At 43.0% G+C, this 22,886-nt stretch overlaps 3 protein-coding genes across 3 annotated transcripts; 2 read left to right on the top strand and 1 right to left on the bottom strand.

The window, feature by feature from the left end:
- The first annotated feature begins 124 nt into the window (after positions 1-124).
- On the top strand, positions 125-9,086 carry pgm3 (phosphoglucomutase 3). The gene is given in 13 exon segments (NM_001139891.1): positions 125-139; positions 649-857; positions 1,213-1,397; positions 1,872-1,939; positions 2,085-2,218; positions 2,445-2,640; positions 3,345-3,502; positions 4,002-4,085; positions 5,749-5,847; positions 5,941-6,060; positions 7,945-8,067; positions 8,209-8,382; positions 8,544-9,086. Coding segments are annotated over 12 exon segments (1,635 nt in total). The 5' UTR covers positions 125-139; positions 649-650; the 3' UTR covers positions 8,631-9,086.
- Positions 9,087-9,245: 159 nt separating this feature from the next.
- Positions 9,246-14,106, bottom strand: LOC106607953 (desmin). Its single transcript, XM_045720901.1, is given in 13 exon segments — positions 9,246-9,582; positions 9,761-9,818; positions 10,095-10,217; positions 10,381-10,460; positions 10,558-10,665; positions 10,766-10,876; positions 11,115-11,214; positions 11,216-11,343; positions 12,183-12,302; positions 12,420-12,569; positions 12,743-12,799; positions 12,801-12,903; positions 13,270-14,106. Coding segments are annotated over 11 exon segments (1,185 nt in total). The 5' UTR covers positions 13,473-14,106; the 3' UTR covers positions 9,246-9,582; positions 9,761-9,818; positions 10,095-10,192.
- Positions 14,107-17,754: 3,648 nt separating this feature from the next.
- ccnc (cyclin C) lies at positions 17,755-22,792 on the top strand. Its single transcript, XM_014205461.2, has 12 exons — positions 17,755-17,925; positions 18,355-18,461; positions 18,755-18,839; positions 19,197-19,266; positions 19,662-19,713; positions 19,867-19,922; positions 20,569-20,604; positions 20,706-20,797; positions 20,883-20,950; positions 21,055-21,134; positions 21,258-21,376; positions 21,485-22,792. Exons 1-12 carry the CDS (start codon positions 17,894-17,896, stop codon positions 21,537-21,539), a joined length of 852 nt encoding a protein of 283 aa, XP_014060936.1. The 5' UTR covers positions 17,755-17,893; the 3' UTR covers positions 21,540-22,792.
- The last annotated feature ends 94 nt before the right edge of the window (positions 22,793-22,886 follow it).

The following is a 22,886-nucleotide window of genomic DNA, read 5'->3' as shown; positions in this document are numbered from 1 at the left end:
TTCGTTCCAAGTAGCAGCGCACCACTGTTGAAGGGCGTGGTCACGTGACGTACCCTGAACCGCAGCCACGTCGCCAGGAGAATCAGGAAGCTTTCCATTCACTCCACTTCCTTGGTAGCTTATTCTTCAACAACTGCAAGTAAGTGAAAGAAATACAATTGATCAGTTTAGTAAGTATTTTGAAATGAATCGCCTGTATTCGATTGATCGTTTAACAAGTAAATTACGCTGCACGTATGTTGCTTATCAGTCTGTCAGAGGAGCTCAATCATATTTCTGCAGTAGCTAGCTGGTTGACATCAATGTTCAGCACAGATAACGTTACACCTTTGCCCCGTAAAGTATGTCCTAGTAGGGCCTAGGTTTATGGTGGATTAACGACGAATGCATGATGAACATGTTTTCTCAGTCACCTCATTAAATTGACCGATCAAATATTGTAATAGTGTTTACAAAGGTTTAAGGCTGTCATCGTTATTATTGTAAGGTGTTCAGAATGAATATCAGATCATGATGATTCTTTGGGGTTCCTAACATGTTTAGCCCCTTGAAGACTATAAGCTACATGTATGAAGGAGAGGAGCTGAAGAGAGGAACCCACTTCAGACTATCAGGACATCCCCTTTGTTTCCCTGTTATGTGTTTCAGGAATGGCCCAGTTTGAAGAAGTATCCCAGAAGTCTGCTGTCCACCCTAAGCCTGTAGGGTTGGTCCTACAGTATGGTACTGCTGGGTTCCGCACCAACTCTAAGCAGCTAGACCACGTCATGTTCCGAATGGGTTTACTGGCCACACTCCGCTCCAAGAAGACTAAGGCCACCATCGGAGTCATGGTCACTGCGTCACACAACCCTGAGGTGAACAAAACATGAAGTGCATTCAGTAGCCTATTAATCATTCACTGTGTCTGTGTGGCTTCAGAGTCTCTCTTTAACTGATAGTCTCTGGTGTTCTATTCTGGTGTGCTCCCAGGGCCGATTTTCAGATATTATTAGAGGAAGGTTGTCTAGTATTGATTTGGTTTCAGGTAAACTATTGCTTTTCTGACTTACACAATATCCATCTTTATCTCTTTCTCTGCCCCTCCCTCCATTTTACCTCACCCTTACTATCCAATATACTACAACGAACCCTTCCTATTCCTCTCATCATACCCCTTCTTTCCGTCTCTCCACCTCTCCCTTCCTATCCACTATATCACCCCCTCTCCAGGAGGATAACGGGGTGAAGCTGGTGGACCCCATGGGGGAGATGGTGACCCCTGCATGGGAGGGCTATGCCACCCAGCTGGCCAACGCGGAGCAGGAGGAGCTCCTCACTGCTCTGAAAGACATCATAGAGAGAGAGACCATCAGCATGGCCCAAGAGGCCAGCGTGTTCGTGGGCAAAGACACCAGGTACTGGGGTGTTAGCATTCTCTAGAAACTAAACTATAACCATGAAAATCAATGTAACGGTGTGAGTTCCTTTTGCATCACCCGGTGCCCTGGGTGGGTGGAGATTTAACTTTAGGACCAATGGAATGGTCTTAAATACGTAAACTCTTTCCACCTGAGGCACCGGGTGATGCAAATGAACGCAACCGTTCTGATTGGTCCCAGAAACCAATGGGTTGGGCCAGAACACACGTGGGTAAAGCAGCGTCTAGAAAATGTGTCATTGGCTTTGATACTCTGATTGGTTAGATATGATCCAGTCACTGATGACTTTGCTTTGTACAACATTTTGACGTCACCACAAACAACTTCAAAGATGGAATTCTCAGACTGAACTAGGTAGCGAACATACAGCAGAGGAAGAATTCAGTTTTAGTCGTCAGGCAACTCCAATATCTCCTTAGACGTTTAATCTGATTGTTTGTGTTACTTCAGGCCCAGTAGTGACAGCCTATCACAGGCAGTACTGGATGGAGTCCACGCCCTGGGAGGCCACAGTAAAGGTGCGTTAACTCTTAGGCTTCCTTAGCTGTCTATTATGTCAATCCTTCTGTCATTCTTATTCGACTACACCTTGGTGTGTGATTGATTGCTTGGTTATTTTTCTTTTTTGTAAATCACTGATTGGTATCTCTCCCTGTCTATCAGACTATGGCTTGGTGACCACACCCCAGCTGCACTACATGGTATGCTGTCAGAACACCCAGGGTCGCTATGGTGAAGCCACTGTCAAAGGTTACTACCGGAAACTCTCCCAGGCTTTCATCCAGCTCACTAAGAACGTAAGACTACATCACTCTGTCTGTCTGTAACACTATAATAACCTCCATTTAATAAGCATGATGATAGAATACAAATGGTTTATTTATCATTTATAATCACGTACACACATTTGTAAGCAGTTTTAAGCATGTATATTGTTTTACAAATCATGTATACACATTTTCAAGCAGTTAATAATGATTGTGCATGAAAAATAATGTTACCCATTCCGGCCCCTCTCTCCAGGTGCCTAACCGTACAGATGATCAGAAAGCCCTGCTGGTGGACGGCGCTAATGGTATCGGGGCTCTGAAGGTGTGTGAGATGGAGACCTACCTGAAGAATGAGCTGCAGCTGTCCCTCTTCAACGACGGCTCCAGTGGAAAACTCAACCACCTGTGTGGAGCCGACTACGTCAAAGTACAGCAGAGAGCTCCCAAAGGTGTGACTGCAGTCCAGTAGACCTCACCTTGTCTCTTATCTTTCCATGTGCACATCTCAATAGACCACAAATAGCATCCTCGCCCAGTTTTCTGTATTTGATTTGCACTGCATCTGTATTGCTTTGAAGAGATGGGGTAAGTCAAGTGAAAGCTATATGGAGAATATCCACTTGCAACTGTCATTTTACATTTCTGATCTGTATAGGGAAAGAAACAAGGAGAGGAAGCTACTTAAGATGATTTACGTTAGTCATTTAGCAGACACTCTTATCCAGAGCGACTTACGGTAGCGAGTGCATACATTTTCATACTTGTTTTTCCATACTGTCCCCTGTGGGAATTGAACCCACAACCCTGGCATTGCAAGCTCCATGCTCTACCAACTGAGCTACACGGGACCACAGTTGTTGAGGTAGGGCTCACCTCATGGTGTGTCCTAATGCACGGTGAGGTCGAAACAGAACTTTGACTCATGGGTGTGTCTCTCAGACTACAGGTGACTGATAAACAGACCTGCTAGATCTCATTATGAAACACAGGACAGTCAGGATTGTTATATTATGGTTTCCATGTTTGACAACCAGAGGGAAGACATCTCAATGAGTTACATTTAATAAATACTGTAGGCTACAGCCAGACTCCTGAAGTGGATGGCTCTGACCCTTCTTCTCTCTTTTTTTCCTCTTTCTCTCTCTCTCTCTAGGGGTAGAGATGACTGCTGGGGAGCGTTGCTGTTCCTATGATGGCGATGCTGATCGTATAGTTTATTACTACAGCGGCTCTGCAGGGAGATTCCATCTGCTAGATGGAGACAAGATTGCCACTCTCATCAGCACCTACCTCAAAGAACTGCTCACACAAGTATATACACACACACACTCGCTATACTTACCTAGGATGCTTTAATCTCTGGTGGGCAGACTGCAGTATAGATAAGTGGTACCGTCGATCTGTCTCTGTACTATGAGCACCGTTAGCTAACGAGCAGCAATAGTTCCGGGGCTTGGGTTTTTCATCACTGGTTATTTGGATAAATCACGATTTCGCAGGTGTATGGCATCTTTTGAAATTTGTAAGGGAAGGTGACATTTGGCCCATAGCTTGCGAAGACAGAGGGTGGAGCTACTCATTCCGGTTCTGCTCCTCGGTCTAGCATTTCTTCATCGCTTCTCTTAAAATGTATGGACTCAGAACTTAATCGAGCAGCTGACCAATTACGCAAGACTTTAGTTCTGGGTTAACCAAGATGAATGATGCTTAAACACGCCCCTACATAACACACACCGACTCAGTACCATCCTCATTCAGAAGTGTGCACACACTAACCTGTGTTCCCCCTGTGTGTGTTTGGTTTGTGCAGGCTGGTCTTGACCTGCAGATAGCCGTGGTGCAGACAGCGTACGCTAACGGCAGCTCTACACAATACCTGGAAGATACCATGAAGGTGTGGACACACACTCCTCAGTCTTTCTAACACACACACTCCTCAGTCTTTCTAACACACACACTCCTCAGTCTTTCTAACACACACACTCCTCAGTCTTTCTAACACACACACTCCTCAGTCTTTCTAACACACACACTCCTCAGTCTTTCCGACACACACACACACACACTCCTCAGTCTTTCCGACACACACACACACACACTCCTCAGTCTTTCCGACACACACACACTCCTCAGTCTTTCCGACACACACACACTCCTCAGTCTTTCCGACACACACACACTCCTCAGTCTTTCCGACACACACACACACACTCCTCAGTCTTTCCGACACACACACACACACACTCCTCAGTCTTTCCGACACACACACACACACACACACTCCTCAGTCTTTCCGACACACACACACACACACTCCTCAGTCTTTCCGACACACACACACACACACTCCTCAGTCTTTCCGACACACACACACTCCTCAGTCTTTCCGACACACAAATCAAATCAAATTTATTTATATAGCCCTTCTTACATCAGCTGATATCTCAAAGTGCTGTACAGAAACCCAGCCTAAAACCCAAAACAGCAAGCAATGCATGTGAAAGAAGCACGGTGGCTAGGAAAAACTCCCTAGGAAAAACTCCCTAGAAAGGACAAAAATCTAGGAAGAAACCTAGAGAGGAACCAGGCTATGAGGGGTGGCCAGTCCTCTTCTGGCTGTGCAGGGTGGATATTATAACAGAACATGGTCAAGATGTTAAAATGTTCATAAATGACCAGCAGTGCAACAAGCACGTCCGGTGAACAGGTCAGGGTTCCATAGCCGCAGGCAGAACAGTTGAGACTGGAGCAGCAGCACGGCCAGGTGGACTGGGGACAGCAAGGAGTCATCATACCAGGTAGTCCTGAGGCATGGTCCTAGGGCTCAAGTCCTCCGAGAGAAAGACAGAAAGAGAGAATTAGAGAGAGCATATTTAAATTCACACAGGACACCGGATAAGACAAGTGACTCAGCCCCTGTAAAAGGGTTAGAGGCAGAGAATCCCAGTGGAAAGAGGGGAACCAGCAAGGCAGAGACAGCAAGGGCGGTTCGTTGCTCCAGCCTTTCCGTTCACTTTCACACTCCTGGGCCAGACTATACTTAATCATAGGACCTACTGAAGAGATAAGTCTTCAGTAAAGACTTAAAGGTTGAGACTGAGTCTGCGTCTCTCACATTGGTAGGCAGACCATTCCATAAAAATGGAGCTCTATAGGAGAAAGCCCTACCTCCAGCCGTTTGCTTAGAAATTCTAGGGACAATTAGGAGGCCTGCGTCTTGTGACCGTAGCGTACGTGTAGGTATGTACGGCAGGACCAAATCGGAAAGATAGGTAGGAGCAAGCCCATGTGATGCTTTGTAGGTTAGCAGTAAAACCTTGAAATCAGCCCTCAGTCTTTCCGACACACACACACACACTCCTCAGTCTTTCCGACACACACACACACACACACACACACACACCTCCTCAGTCTTTCCGACACACACACACACACACACACACACACACACACACACACACACACACACACACTCCTCAGTCTTTCCGACACACACACTCCTCAGTCTTTCCGACACACACATGCGATCAGTGCTGACCTCTCGTCCCTCCTCCCAGGTGATAGTGAGGTGTACCAAGACAGGAGTGAAACACCTTCACCATGCAGCCCAGGAGTTTGACATTGGTGTTTACTTTGAGGCTAACGGCCACGGGACTGTGAGTAAGCAACATACAAATACACACTCACACTGAAAGCACCCGATCAAAGGCCGCCCGTCTGACTATGGTTATGTTGTGGTCCTGTCTCAGGTTCTGTTCAGTAAAGCAGCAGAGGAGAAGATTCAGAAGCTAGCCCAGGACTCCAACACCAACGACGAGAGGAGGAGAGCTGCACTTCTACTGCAGAACACGGTCAACCTCATCAACCAGGTATGGCCACACATTGTCAGGTCAACACGGGGTGTTTCTCAATATGCATACTACAGTGCCGTGGTCCGAGCACGGAAATTGGAGCATGCATCAGTCGGAGTCCAAATAAAAGCACGCAGGGCACTTCTTGGATGCGTAATGCGCTTGTACACATTTCTAAGCATTTAACCTTTATTTAACCTTTATTTAACCTTTATTTAACCTTTATTTAACTAGGCAAGTCGGTGAAGAAATATAACACAACCGCGGTGGACATTATTTGGGCTGATGCAAGAGAAAATAAACTCTGATTTTAGAATGAAATATTGCCTATTCACATCTCATATGTTGCCTGACCAATATTTTATCTTGATATGTTAAAGGTCCAATGCAGCCGTTTTTATCTCAATATCAAATCATTTCTGGGTAACAATGAAGTACCTTACTGTGATTGTTTTCAATGAAAATGGTCAAAAAGAAACAAACAGTTTCTTAGCTAAGCAAATTCTCAAGAGAGAATTTTGCCAGGACTGTCTGGGAGTGGTCTGAATGGGGAGGGGAAAACTGAAAACTAGCTGTTATAGACGGCTTAGCTGAGAACGTCACAAAAAGGAATGTGCATGCTTCAATGGGGCGGCAGGTAGCCTAGTGGTTAAAGCGTTGGGCCAGTAACTGAAAGGTTGCTTGATTGAATCCCCGAGCTGACAAGGTAAAAATCTGTCGCTCTGCCCCTGAACAAGGAAGTTAACCCACTGTTCCTAGGCCGTCATTGTAAATAAGAATTTGTTCTTAACTGACTTGCCTAGTTAAATACATTTTAAAAAATGGGACAGAAGTCCATGTGTTGTTGTGATTCTGGATGACCAGATAGCTAGCAACAATGACAAGAAACTGTCATGTGAGGATCGTAAGTTTTCCATCTAGTTTTATCTTGTTCTTGATACCGTGACTTGTTTTGACTGACGTCACCTCTATGCTAATATTAAAAAAATTCACTAGCTAGCTAACCAACAACTGTAACAATGTATTTCAAAGACAACAAGTGTTCATGTGCAATTTATTCAATAAACATTGGAGGCAAAATATAGTTTACATGTTGTCAATAATCTAAGCCAACCCCGTCTTTTTTGCCCCATATTTTCGCACGCATCGGTTTTGTTGCTAAACAACCAACCCATCTATTGGCAGAGAGGTTTGGAACTGCCTTTATTATTGGTCTATTAACACACAGGCCAAAACTCCATCTCACCAAAACAGGCTGAAATTTCAGTTCTTAAGGCTCGCACACGTCGTACCGAATGTGGATCTAGCGTTTGTCTGCCGATCGTTCAGCACCTGGTGTTTTAGGGACCACCCGGTGTTTTAGGGACCACCCGGTGTTTTAGGGACCACCCGGTGTTTTAGGGACCACCCGGTGTTTCAGGGACCACCCGGTGTTTTAGGGACCACCCGCTGTAGACGTCTGACTGCTGACATTTTTCACCCAAATAAAATATCTGCTTAGCTAGATTATTACTACTGACATATATCTAGCTGATAGTTATGAAGTAAAACGTTTGCTTTGTGTATATCTTGTTTCGTCTATTGTTGCCATTGTCCTGGCTGGAAGAAGGTTCCGTGAATGTGGGAGGGGGAGGGGCAGTGTGAGGTAATACAGTAGGGGAAGTGCGAGTGCTTCTCAAATGTAATGTTTTATGCGATCTCCACACTCTCGTCCTCACGAGAACATACTCGAACGTCCTCTGAGAATGCCCTCGGCACATGAGTGTGCAGCATGGTAGTATGCATATTGCGAAACACCCACAGTCAACCATTTCAGCAATTCAGGGACTACACACGGTCATTGCAATGAAGGGTCAAATCCTGTGTGCATTACTTAAAAATTTTCTCTCCCTCTATCTGTAGACAGTAGGAGATGCTATTTCTGACATGCTGCTGATTGAGGCTGTGTTAGCCATCAGAGGGATGACAGTACAACAATGGGACGCAATCTACACAGACCTGCCCAACAGACAGCTCAAAGTCAAGGTTTGTGTTTGTGCGTGTGTGCACTCAGGGAGTTGCATCATATGTTACTATAAATGACTGTATATTAAAGGAAACTAGTACATACGTTTTAACACAGTTCATCCCAGTGCCTCACAGTTGCAGTTGTTGTACGGCCTATAGGTGGCAGACCGGCGGGTGATTGACACTACAGATGCAGAGAGGAGAACAGTGAGTCCAGCAGGTCTGCAGGAGGCCATAGACAGCCGGGTGAAGAAGTACAGACAGGCTCGCTCCTTTGTCCGTCCCTCTGGCACAGAGGATGTGGTCCGAGTGTACGCTGAGGCAGACACACAGGTGGGACTGAGAGGCTGAGACATGGAGTGATAGTGAGCCACTCAATTCACCTTCCATGTTCACTCACTATGCCTTTAACTTTCTTTGCACTTTCTTTTTCTGTCTCTCACTGGCTGATGGTGGTGATGGTAATGATGGTGATGTGTTTGTGTGTGTTTCAGGAGAGTGCCGATGCCCTGGCACATGAAGTTAGCCTGGCAGTGTACCGCCTCGCAGGAGGAGTAGGAGAGGAGCCTAAACCGTTATAAACACACACACTATGCAATTTAAGTCTATTGAAAAATCCATTCATCTCCTGAAGATGGACCACACTTCCTGAACCCAGTCCCATTTTGTAGCCTTTTTTTATCAGGTGCCAAATCATTTTATACGGTATACTGCATTTAATACTGTATTATTGCTACTTTTCTATGAGTCCGAAAAATGTGATTGATTTCAGTCAATGGGAAGGGAGCATATGCTAAATAAGGTTACAATTTTAATCCCCTTTCTTACCCAACCTTAATCCTGTCAATATATTTGTTTTGTACTATTCCCATTTAATTATAAAAGTGTTTACATTACCAGTTATTATTGTAGATCAATTTAGCATTTCTGTTCATATCTGAGTAACTGCACTGCTATGAACAGACTTCAACTGGAAAGACTGTGCTGCTATGTAATTGTTCAACACCAAGAATAAAGATATGAAAGTGAAACTGGCATCAAACTTGTTCTGCATTTCTTTTAGTTCGTATCCTCCCAAAAACCCTCTAGTTACAAGGAATACATGTATTACTACATAGACTTCATTTACTTATTACGTAACAGAATAACCCAAATACAGGTATACTCTCTGAAATGACCACATCAAGAGAAAATATGATAATTGCTTTGCTGTTTTTTTATTTGTATTTGTTGCTTATAGAGCTAGATGGTTCTAAGACACAGAGAGTTAAAGGCTAACAGAAAGTCAGTGTGAGGCTCAGATGGTTTAGTGCAGCCAGAGACACACAGAAGAGGACCATAGGCATCCTGATCCTGAAGACCATTATCCTAGGGGGTTGGTGTAGGATACATTTGTGGGTGGAAGGGTGGAAGGGCTTAGGTCTAAAGGGTATTGGTCTAACATTCTAATCCTCGTCTGTGTTGTCAGCAGCTCCGGAGATGGTGATGGTGCATTCCTGTTTGTCACTCTCATACATGTCTTCTGTCTCAACTCTTCTGAGAGAAAAGGCCAGGACAAAAGTGTTTTGAAAATGATACTGGGTGACACAAATATATATATGTATACAAAAATGTCCACAATTAGCATATTTTCAGATGACAAAACAGATTATCGGTATTTCATATTTTATCGATAGGTTATGATTGAGGTTATGACCCAGGCTTGCTCTACCTGATGAGAAGAGTCTTCCATGGTACTGAGACTGGTGTCCTCGCCCTCGATCAGCGCCCTGACAAATGCACAACCACATAGACGCAATGACAAAACACACGTACACTTACTAACATATCAAAAGAATAACCATATCAAAAGACTTGTGTTGCTGCCTTTCCTTGTCTTTTTAATCTCCTCCACAGATCTGACAAACCCAGGATAGGTGAAAGCAATATGGATGATTCCTACTGTGAATTTGCTTTCACCTGTCCACTTCTGTCTATTCAAGAAGGAGATAAGACGCGAGAAGAGCAGAAGCCTGTTTAGACTATTGGGGAAGGTGTGATGTCACCTGTAGGTAGGTGGTGATCTCAATCTCCAGGGCCATCTTGACGTTGAGCAGCTCCTGGTACTCCCTCAGCAGCAGAGCTATCTACTCCTTCATCACCTTCAGCTCCAGCCCCACAATACGCTCCTGTGGGAAACACACACAAGCTTTTAGGTCATATGCATCCAACTCTAAGCGGCTATTACGAGTCCATTTTAAAGAACCCACTTGTTGCCCACTTTTAAAAGAGCCCTGACCTGCTGTGCTTCTTTCTACAGTAAAGATGTGTTGTGAGAGTAGCTCTACTCACCAGATGGGTCTCCTCTTCTTTCTACAGTAAAGATGTGTTGTGAGAGTAGCTCTACTCACAAGATGGGTCTCCTCTTCTTTCTACAGTAAAGATGTGTTGTGAGAGTAGCTCTACTCACCAGATGGGTCTCCTCTTCTTTCTACAGTAAAGATGTGTTGTGAGAGTAGCTCTACTCACCAGATGTGTCTCTTCTTTCATGAGTCTCCCCACAGCATCACAAATCTGATTCTCCAGGGACTCATTCCTCGTCTTCATGGACTTCAACTCACGCTCTAGGTTTAGGATCTACACACACACACACAGAAGCACACCCATGTTTTTAATCTGTTGACCGGCGGTGTCAATAACAGTATCAATGATGATAAGAAAATAAGTTTGCTCTTACATCTTTCTTGTAACCTCAGACTTCCTCTCTCACACTTTGAACTCTTTGAGCATATTTGGTCGTCACATTGTTCATGTCCTGAAACTTTGACTTGTACCAAGCGTCAATCTCCTGAGGAAAAATTTTTTTAAATGGATTCCGTTTTCGATGTAATAATATATGTAGTTACATATGTGATACAGTATATATGTAATAATGTGTCATTACATATGCACTACAGTATATATGTAATAATATGTGTAGTTACATATGTAATACAGTATATATGTAATATGTAAAGTTACATATGTAATAATGTGTAATTACAGATGTTATACAGTATATATGTAACAATATGTGTAATTGGTACCTGTAGGTTTCTAACGGCAATGCTGTCACACTGTGACTGAATTTGTTTGAGGGCGGAGGAGAGGTCATGGAGGGCAAAGGTCATGTCCACTTTGGCAACTGTACATCTGCTGCATCAGCTCCTCGATTTCCTGAGAGGGGCAAACAAAATGGAGCCTACCTCTTCCTTCTATGAATTTGCTTTTATTCCTTTCTGTGTAAGCCTCCCATGCAGTTTTCACAGTAAGTCGCTAATTGGTTGTCCATCAGTCTGCCAATCCACACCAATCCACACTCTCCCCTTGTAACTCATGACCTGTCATAAAAAGTCATTAGCAGGTCATTACAGCAATCGTGTAAACCAAATGCATGCCTGTGAAGACCAGAAGCCACACTAAGGGCAGTTCCATGGTAACAGAATTATGCAGAGACTCAGATTTTTCCCTTTAAAATATATACCAAACAAAAACCATTGATTTCAAAGTTTAAGAAACCATACAACTCTATGCACAAGGATTACTTTTATCAATTCCCACAGATTTCTTTTACAAAAACACATTTACAGGAAGAACTGTGCAGATAAAGTTTGATAACAGAATAAAACTGAGTGAGATTTTACTGTTATTGTTACCAAACTTTGCATCTGCACAATTATTCCAGTAATTATTTTTTTTACTGTGTAAATTGTTCAGAATTTGATTATTTGTTCAACATTGAAATCAATGGTTTTACTTTGACATACATTTTAAAGGGAAAAATCGGAGTCTCTGCATAATTCTGTTACTATGGAATTGCCTCTAAACAGATGCTGCTAATAGACACAGGTATATGTGGACAGTCCACCTTTGTGGACAGATAGACAGACAGTTACTACCTCAATGTGAAAATAGATATAGACAGAGGTATGTTGCCCCTTTGTGACTCAAGGCAGTTAAAGTTTCTTTGAGTGTGTGCACAGGAATAACTGGGAAGATAGAAAATTGTTTCATGAAAGCCTGAAAAATGAAGTAGGTGATTCTGTGTGTGTACAATTTGAGTTTCTCATGTAGATATTGTTTAATGATTATGTCTGCATTGGTGTTTGACTCACGGGGCGGAAGGCTTCGATCTCCAACTCGGCCTTCTTCCTGGCCTCCAGAGCCTCCTCATATTTGACCTTGAGCACCTCCACCTGTCCTGCCATGGCCCCCTTATCTGCTACAGCCAGGTCCTTAGAGTGGAGGAAACACAGTCAAACCCAATACCTGTGAATCCCATCACAGTTGTAAGAGTAAATATCATGCATAGGCTATACTAGGTGGGCCATATTGGTGGTCATAAATCTCACCCTCTGCACTCTCATCTGCTCAGCGATCCTGTGGAGCTCTCTCAGCTGGCCCTTGTAGAGCTGTCTCAGCCCAGATGGCTTCACATAGCGGTTCTGCAGAACATCAATCTCAGCCTCCAGCAGGTTGTTCTGCACCTCCAGAGTACACACCTGGGATGGATCATGGGTTTGTGAGTGAGAGATAGCACAGAGAAAGGCAGGCTGGCATGACTGTGAAGAGGTACAGGGTGTGTGATAGACAGAAGTTAGAGAGGAGAGCTCGACGCAGACAGTTTGAGAGAGAGGAGGAGAAAATTAGTGTGTGAGATGAGGTGTGGTCTTGCCTTCTCAGTGTAGATAGCCAGGCGGTCGTTGAGGGCCACCATCTCCTTCCTCTCCGCCGGTGCGTGTGCTCATGAATCCCTGGTTCTCCGCTGCAGCTACATCCAGATCCAGGCTGGGCCCCAGCTCCGTGCCAAAGCACAGGGCACCCATACTCACACTGCTATGGCCAGGACAGGAGGGGACAAGGCCAGCCATCAACCATCCACTACATTTAACTTTGTAACACTTTTAATCTGTTCATGTAATGAAAGCATTGGAATAGGTCTAATACTCAAAGTTAAAAATATCTTATCAAGAGAAATGAGTGTCGTATCTGAATAAATTGTTATTTTGTAAACAGTGATTATTATGCTATGCCTACAATTATAAATGGGGCACTATTCCAGTGAAATAAAAAACGGATATGAAATTAAAAGCAAAACTGTGGCCTAGAATGCTTAATAGTTAAATAAAGGTTAAATACAATTTTACAAAAATGGTCATATCCACAGAGAATACAACTTCAGGAGAAGTCCAGTTGTATTACTTGGTCATGCGGGATTTGCGGAAGCTGGAGGTGTTCCTCCTCCCCATGCTTCCCACGCTGCGGCTGTAGCTGGCAGAGCGGTGACGGAAATCCTTGCGGGTTGGCGAGGGGCTCGAGATCCGCACCTGGTAGGAAGAGGAGGCGGCGAGAGGGCCCTCGAAGTGGCGGCAGTAAGAAGACATCCTTTCTGGGCTGCGACTCATGATGATTGCCTTTAAATGTCTTCACCTTAACTCACCGCTGGAAACTAATCACAGACTTCGTTATTAGATAAAAATAAAGGGTTGAAGGAGTATTAATTATTTATACAATGTATTTTATTACACTGGGTTTAAAGAATGTTTACAGACAATAATAATCTAGGCTAGCCTACTCTCCTAAATTAGTGGACCATTAGTGGATGGGGTGAATGAACTGCGAAATTAGCCCGCCCCCCTCTTCACCTTCTTCACTAATGGGACAACATTTTTTATGTCACTTCTAAGGTCATATGGGTTCTGAGGTGCCAAGTGCATTTCATCGACAGGTTTTCTTGTCATGGTCCTTAATTTATAAACATAATTTTTCTCCACACAGATATTATATATGGAATAATCGGGATATATTGTATAAAAATACTTCTTTGTTTTTAGAATATTGGTTCCGAAATAATATCCTATTGGTGAGCCAACTGGTAAATAATATCCTATTGGTGAGCCAACTGGTAAATAATATCCTATTGGTGAGCCAACTGGTAAATAATATCCTATTGGTGAGCCAACTGGTAAATAATATCCTATTGGTGAGCCAACTGGTAAATAATATCCTATTGGTGAGCCACCTGGTAAATAATATCCTATTGGTGAGCCAACTGGTAAATAATATCCTATTGGTGAGCCAACTGGTAAATAATATCCTATTGGTGAGCCAACTGGTAAATAATATCCTATTGGTGAGCCAACTGGTAAATGCAGAGAGTCTTTTACTCAGTTATAAGGAATTCTTATCACTTTACAAGGTCCCTGTAACACCTAAAGATTTTGCAATTGTTTTAGATGCCATTCCCTCAGGTGTTGCTTTATGATTCAGGAACGTGTCAAGACCTGACCCTCAGAGCCTACCTTCCATTGACCCTGTTGACTCTTCAGTAGGAAAGATTTGTTTCTCTTTTGGTCCATTCAACAACAGAGCGATACGAACCTTGTTTCAGCAGGATGTTGTATCTATACCTTATGTCATGCCTTATTGGAATGGATTTATTGGTAATATCTGTTGGGAAAAAGTTTGGATGTTGCCACACACATACCTACTTGTTAACAAAATTAAGGAAGTTTCCTTTAAAATTATTAATAAATATTATCCTGCCAACCACTTTATGAAGAAGTTTAAGGAAAACATCAACTCAAATTGCTCCTTTTGTAATGACCACCAAGAAACAGTGTTGCATCTTTTTTGGCATGTAAGAAAACTGTGGCAAGACATCAGTAGATTTATAATTGAACACATTTATGAAGGTCTTACACTATTGTGGAGAGATGTACTGCTTGGATTCTTTACCTACGATAGGAATAAGCTGAAACATTTTTATGTAATTCATTTCATTATTCTTTTGGCCAAATGTCATATTCACAATTGTAAATTTACAAACAAAAAAACACATTTTCTTACCCTACAAAAAGAAATTGAACTGTATTTTAAGACAATTAAATACTCTACTAACAAAAAAGCTGTTAGAATTATAAGTGTATGTATGTCCCTTAAGGTCCTTGTGTAATGTGATATTGTACCCCCTAGCTCAATTGTACATTGTATATTATCCATATATACTTATGTTCCCTCATATACTTCCCGTATTGATTTGTTGTTAATAAAAAAATAAAAAGGTACCAAGTGCACTGCTGTGAAAGTTGTTTTCCATAACGTGCGTCCTCTAACTATCTCTGTGTTAAGCTCATAGAAATATAACATATTTCCATTGTTAGGATACTTCGGTACAGTAACAATATTATCTTTACTAGCTAATTTCAGAGACGAAAGGAGATGGGCCTTTCCCCACCATTTACTACCCCGGAACCTCTTCGTGGAACACATGCATAGCACGCCCAGTCACCGTCAGAACAGCATTGAGTGATGCCACTGCAAATTGATTAGCTGACAATTTTCTATTGGTTGTCACTAGTTACCACAGCCACAAAGTCAGAAGGCCAGCCTAATCGACCAATCGGATGAGGGAGTGTGATGACGCGTATGCCAGCTCAGAAGGCCCACCTATCCGACCAATCAAATGAGGAAGTGTGAAGACCCGAATTCCGGTTTGCGGGAAAATACTCATTTTCGAAATGGCATGTCTTGATTTTAAATTTGAGGACCAAATAGAGAGATCGACAGAGTAGGTGCAATGACGAAGAAGCGTAAGAATGGCGCTGTTAAAATCAGAGATTAGTCTCCTGAGTATACACCTTCGTTGAGATGTAAATTTTTTATTTAACTAGACAAGTCAGTTGAGAACACATTCTTATTTACAATGACGGCCTACCAAAAGGCCTCCTGCGGGAACGGGGCTGGGATTTTTTTTAAATAGGACAAAACACACATCACGACAAGAGAGACCTAAGACAACAACATAGCATTACCACAACATGGTAGCAGCACAAAACATGGTATAAACCTTTTTGGGCAATAATGTGTACATGCCTATGTCTGCTCATTACAAGCCAAGTAATATAACTTACAGGTCTTAATTCCCTTTTGAGGACCTTGATGATCTTGAAATGGAGTCAGACTGCAGTGGTGAGTGCTCAAGTTTGAGCCAGTCCAGGATGAAGTGGGTCTACCTGCGGAGTGGATTCCTGCTTTTTGGTCTGCCAATACATTGCGTTGGTCTGGGAAAAGGACAAATTGGGGATGGTTACATCTGTGAAAGTTTTGAGAAGTGGAATTGTTTATATTTTTTGTGGGTGCCTCATCACGCGGCTCGGGGCTCAACCTGTGGTGTGCTTTGCAGGGTGCCACTAAAAGTGGTGATCAGAGGGATAGCGTTGAGTGTAGAGGTGGATCAAATGAAAAATAATATTTCTAGGGTTTCTGACACCCACCGTTTGGTGAGACGTGGACCCGGTGGCAATGGCGTGACAGAGAATACTCTCTGTCTTGTTGAGCTTTGACACCGAGTTTATTCCTGATAAGGTTAGGTTAAATTTACTATTCTATGAGGGCCTATGCTCTGAACCCGCGTTGGTGCTTTAGGTCCCAAGGATTCGAACATGTTGCAGCTGTGTAGAAGGGAGATCTTTCGATGAGAAAAAATGTGCAGGAGGGCATAGTCCGAGGGAGTGTACAGTTTGGATAGAGAAAGCACTGTGTGTCAACTGTGGGGGTTCCCATGCAACTGGGGATCTGAAGTGCACTGGGAGAGAGCGAGACTGGCTGAGATTGCCAGAGTTCAAGTGGGGCAGAAAGTGTCCTATGCTGATGCAGTGAAGAGAGTATAGGGTGAGTAAGTCGACTGGGAGCCACCCAGTGAGTAGGCCTGAAGAGAGAGCCAGTAAGGTTAGATTTCTTGCATTCATAGCCATGGTGATCAACTGCATTGCACTGATGGAGCACAAATCACAGAAGATAGATGTGGTAGTTGCAGCAGCAGATACATATTTGGGTGTGAGAGAATTTAGTGCAGAAGATCTACAGGAAGTTTTGAGAGAAGGGGTTCCATCCTCCCAGGCCGACGGCGTGGTGTTGGATCGTTTAGGGCCCAAGTAGTGGGGTGTATAGGTGCAGGGTTAGTTGTTGGTGCAATTACATTTTTTCCTATTCCCCCTTTCCTTTAATTTCTTTTTGTCACAATGTGGAATGCAAAATGTGTTTGTTTAGATGCCATTTTAAAAACAATGCAGATATTGACGTAAACCTATTGGATGTAATAAATGTATCACTAGTCACTTTAAACTATGCCACTTTATATAATGTTTACATACCCTACACTACTTATCTCATATGTATATACTGTACTCTATACCATCTACTGCATCTTGCCTATGCCGTTCGGCCATCGCTCATCCATATATATTTTTATGTACATATTCTTATTCATTCCTTTACACTTGTGTGTATAAGGTAGTTGTTGTGAAATTGTCAGATTACTTGTTAGATATTACTGCATGGTCGGAACTAGAAGCACAAGCATTTCGCTACACTCGCATTAATCTGCTAACCATGTGTATGTGACAAATAAAATGTGATTTGATTTTCACAAGTAACTATGAGTAAGGGCAAACATGAAAGCTTGCAAGCTTAGTTTGATGAAGACATCTGATTACCACTTGCATTTAGAATGGTTGGTTTTAGACTAATAAATTGCCAAATCATTGATGGATCACTAGATAAAAGAAAAGCATCTCTCGTTTTCTCCTGCAAGCCGGTCGGCACACGGGTCATCACACTCCCTCGCCTGATTGGTTGTTTCTCATTAACCATAAACCGGCATAAGCGTCATCACAGTCAGTCATCTGATTTGTCGAGTAGGCGGGCCTTCTGGCTTTGTGGGTGGGGTACCTAGTGACATCCCACTTTTGGTCTTCGTTTGACAAATTTTTCAAGACAAATGAACACAATTTAAAGTTGCGTTTTATACCTCAACTCTTAAGCCATGGCGGGGAACTTCTGGCAGAGCTCGCATTAGTAAGTGTTCTGGCCAAACGTGATGTATAAGGACTGTGCATGGCAAAGAAACTCCTTTGTTTTGAGGACTAAGTAGTTGGCTAGCTTAGCCCGCTTCACAGTAGCTAGCTAACGTTAGCTAGCTAACAGCTAGCTAACGTTATTGTGTTCGCCCACTCTCATGTTAGGTCAATATTAGTGTAGCGGATAAACATTTTCAGTAGCTATCAATGCAATTCCGAGGGGTAATAAGCTAGTTATGAATGCTAAGGTTTCTTTATTGAGCCAGCTAATTATTTATTGTGCCTCTTTTGTGACAGTCTAGACACTGGTCGTCAAGGCATTTTGTGTTGATTCTTTCTGACTTCCCATCTGCAGCGGTTTGTTGTTATGATACTGTGTGTATGTGATCGCTCGTTGTGTAATTCATTGTCTCCTTTCTGTCATTAGTTTGCAGTGGGTCCTGGACAAACAGGACCTGATGAAGGAGCGTCAGAAGGATATGAAGTTTATGAATGAGGAGGAGTACTGGAAACTGCAGATCTTCTTTGCCAATGGTATCTAAAGAAGGCTATGTAACTCTGTATTTCTTTTGATTCCACCTATTATGATACATCAGTGTGGTGGGAACAGTTTTCTATGATGTGAGAATTAGCCTACCGTTGGTACAATATCACAACATTTATCACCCTAAGGTCTGGTCTCATAGCACTCTGTTCAATAACCAGCAATAATGATCTTGTTTACATGTCTTCTCATATATTTTAAATTATCTAGTGTCTTGTATGGTTGCTTTTTGATATGTTTGAGGTTAGATGTACTATGCTGAGTTTGACTTATTCTGTTCTAGTCATCCAGGCCCTGGGTGAACACCTGAAGCTCCGTCAGCAGGTCATCGCTACAGCAATCGTCTACTTCAAACGTTTCTATGCCAGGTGCTTATGCCGTTTTCATGGCAAGAACACTATGTTCTATTCATTATGGAATTCTAAATGTCATTAGGGGAGCATCTGGCTCCTGAGTGGCGCAGCGGTATAAGATACTGCATCTCAGTGCTAGAGGCGTCACTACAGACACCCTGGTTCGAATCCAGGCTGTATCACAACCGGCCGTGATTGGGAGTCCCATAGGGAGGCGCTCAATTGGCCCAGCATCGTCCGGGTTGGGCCGGTGTAGGCCGTCATTGTAAATAAGAATTTGATCTTATTTGACTTGCCTAGTTAAATAAAACAATTCAAAATGTTTTATAATAGCTAATGGCCTCTTCCTAAAATCTCTCTCTCTGTTTGCAGGTACTCCCTGAAGAGTATAGACCCGGTGCTCATGGCTCCTACATGTGTGTTCCTGGCCTCTAAAGTGGAGGTATATGGCCTGATTTCCCGTTCTTTACGTCCACATTTCATAGTCTATGTGGGAGTAGGGATGTGGTTGTGGTTAACTGCTCTGTAACATAATCTGTGTGGGAGAATGGTTAATTTCTCTGTAACATAATCTATGTGGGGGTAGGGTTAACTGCTCTGTAACATAATCTGTGTGGGAGAATGGTTAATTTCTCTGTAACATAATCTATGTAGGGGTAGGGTTAACTGCTCTGTAACATAACCCCATCCCTAGTCCCACTCAGATGATGTTACAGAGCAGTTAAGTAGGATGGGGAGTAGGATGGAGTTAACTGCTGTATGACGTAGTCTGTGATAGAGCAGTTAACCCCATCCTACTCCATGACAGCATCATCATAGCCTCTCTGTCTCTTCCAGGAATTTGGTGTTGTTTCAAACACTCGTCTGATCTCTGCAGCTACGTCCGTTTGTAAGTCAGGAGACACGATCAAGCGTTTCCGTTTAGATATTAGTTTATTTTGAAAAAGACATACACTAGTGCTGTGGTACAAAGGCTACATTCATTCTGATGGGTTGTGTTCATGTGATTCCAAATCTAACAAGTGTTTTTTGTTTTGTACAGTAAAAACCAGATTTTCCTATGCCTTCCCAAAGGAGTTCCCTTATAGAATGAACCATGTAAGTCTTACCTAACCTTACTATTCACTTAGGATGTGCTATATAAACAGTTCTTAGGTGTAATAATGTAGTATTTATTATACAGTTATTAGATAGGATATCATTCATTGTTGTAGCTAGATGTTACGATCATGTTGCATGGTGGTGGGACAAATCTCTTACGCAACATACACTCACTATATTGTGGAATATTTATCCACCACTGAGTCCATTACGGTGTGTGTTGTAGTTGGGTATCAGTATGTTGATGCCGCATTCCACTAGCAATCTCATGCCTATGGTGAAACTCCCATCGCCGTGGGAGGTGATTTTTGACTCGCCGGGGCGCATTTCTCCCTGCGGTGCTAAGTGGAGAAGGTAAGGCAACACCGATGGCAGCGCCGGTTATTTATCAACGGTCTCCACAGAGTTGCCAGGACCCCGTTGGAGCTGCCCTAACACCTTGCCTATCCAAAAGCTGTGTAGACTATTATTGATTTGGTGTGGAGCGAGTGAGGAGATGATGGTGATTCACGCTGTAGAAATTCAGTTAGCAGGATGCTGCTAGTACCAGATACTATAGACTCCAATAGAGAGAAGGAGGGTTATAAATTGTGACTATGAAACTGATATAGTTACTAAACTTCGTCTGCTTTCCTCATGACAGATATTAGAATGTGAGTTCTACCTACTGGAGCTCATGGTGAGTATAGAATGCTTTGTCTCTCACAATACACTCCATGCTGGATCATGTCATCCATTTGTTGGATGGATGGATGGATTAACTAATCTTGTGTGTTCCAGGACTGCTGTTTGATAGTGTACCACCCCTACAGACCCTTGCTGCAGTATGTGCAGGACATGGGGCAGGAGGACATGCTACTGCCGTTGGCCTGGTATGAGTTATTCTTTGTGGGAGCATGTATTGATTTGATATGAACTGTTAAAACACTCATGGTTTGCCCTTTCTTCGTTCTAAAGGAGAATAGTGAATGACACGTATAGGACAGACCTCTGTCTACTCTACCCTCCCTTCATGATCGCTCTAGGTAAGACTCCCCATCAGACCGCTCACCTTTACTACTGCTAGATATTCAGCTCAATAAAATATAGTTGAGGTGTTACACTAAATGTCTTCCTCCTGCATCCACAGCCTGTCTGCATGTTGCCTGTGTGGTGCAGCAGAAGGACGCCAGGCAATGGTTCGCTGAGCTCTCTGTAGACATGGAGAAGGTAAGGCAACACCATACAAATGGCATATTTCTCGATCAGAGGGGATAGCTGATTGTATGTATATAGAGCCAGTTGCCTTAGGGATAATAGAGTACTGTGCGGTGCCGTTTATTCCTTGCTCAGATTCTGGAGATCATCCGAGTCATCCTAAAGCTTTATGACCAGTGGAAGAACTTTGACGAAAGGAAGGAGATGGCTACTGTGATCAGCAAGATGCCTAAACCCAAACCTCCTCCCAACAGGTACTGAGATCTTTCCTAATCTCACCTCAATGTCCCAGTTATTGGCCGTTTACATGACGCATCCACTTCCTGCCTAAACTAACTGTTTCCTGTTTGTTTGTGTACCAGTGAGAATGACCAGAGCTCTAATGGAAACCAGAACAACTCCTACAGCCAGTCATAGGCAACGAGATGGTATCCATGGACAGGGTGCAGGGGGAAAACTTATGTCGCACAATAACGTTGTGACATCAGAGACGAATCATATGTATTTCAACTGATAGAATAGCAGAAAAAACAGGGTACCAAAAAAGCCCAAACCCTCTTTTCTGAAATGGTTATCCCAACCAGAAGACCAAGTCTGCACACGCTCAGTCCGCCTTTGCTCATACGATAACTCATCAGAGAGATGGCCACAGGAATGCTGGCATCAGTCAATCGGTGCCAGTAGTCATGTGTTGCCACGATACTCCATCTCTCAACAGTTCACTTTATGGACCTAAACCAAACTGCACGAAAGAGGAGGATGTAGGCAGGGAGGGGGGGACTTTGAGTTGTGATTATCCTGACATCCTTGAACTCTCTCAGGGATCAGTCATGTAATATGGAGCTCCGTGGGACCAGAGAACTTGACCATTAGTGAGTGTGCGCGTGCGTGATTGAGTGGCCCATTTTGATAGTTGCTTCATTCCTCAGGGATAATAGTAGTCCTTTATACTGGTATCTGTAAGATGATTGTACCCTGTACTGTTTTAGATGCGATCTGATAGGATGTAAGGCTGTTTGATTGTTACTCGATTGGATCTCCTGCTATCTGAGGTCTACATTGATTGGTTGCAGAGTTTAGCAGGTGAAGTCACGGGCGAGAATGTAATTTCCAGGGGTACACACTAGATTCAGATGTCTTCATTTACTGTTATATCTCCTGCCCAGCCCATCTCCAGCCTTTGCAAATAGCCTTACTCATATCTTTATTCCTTTATTTTAATCTTTTGTGTTTCGCTTGATGAGCAAATTCGCATGGGTAGAAATCATGAACTGTATTAGCTAAGTCTGCTTCAAGTAAAAGTGCTCAAATGTGTTTACTATCATGATAAAAAAAAATAAAAAAATACATTGTGTAAGGACCACATTTATTTGTTTTTGGTGGGGAAGGAAGGTCGTATTTTAGCCTTGTTCTTTATTGCATATTGAATCAGTCCTACATTTGCTAGGGTCCAGTGTTACTTTCTGTCTGCACCTGCCATGTATTACATCAAATTGAACTGTCACAATACCTTTGTGCATATTTTCTTGTGGATATTGATATATTGTCTGTGCCGTAAATAATACAGTGGGAGTGATTAGTGTTTGGGGTTGAGTTTCTCTTGTGTTGTGTATATGTGTCCAGAACCGGGTGCTTGAATGCCTTACAAAATAAAGCTGCTTGTCAAGGGACTTCAGAGCACAACTGTGTCCTATTGCATGGAAGTGTAATGTTTTGGGAGGGTGTTCATTCTAATAGTCCCCTCTCTTTGGGGGCATCACAATA

This window comes from Salmo salar, chromosome ssa06 (assembly GCF_905237065.1).
Source record: "Salmo salar chromosome ssa06, Ssal_v3.1, whole genome shotgun sequence".
NCBI classification, from domain to species: Eukaryota; Metazoa; Chordata; class Actinopteri; order Salmoniformes; family Salmonidae; genus Salmo; species Salmo salar.
Note: the sequence above shows the minus strand (reverse complement) of the source record. Positions and strands in the feature narration are given on the sequence as shown.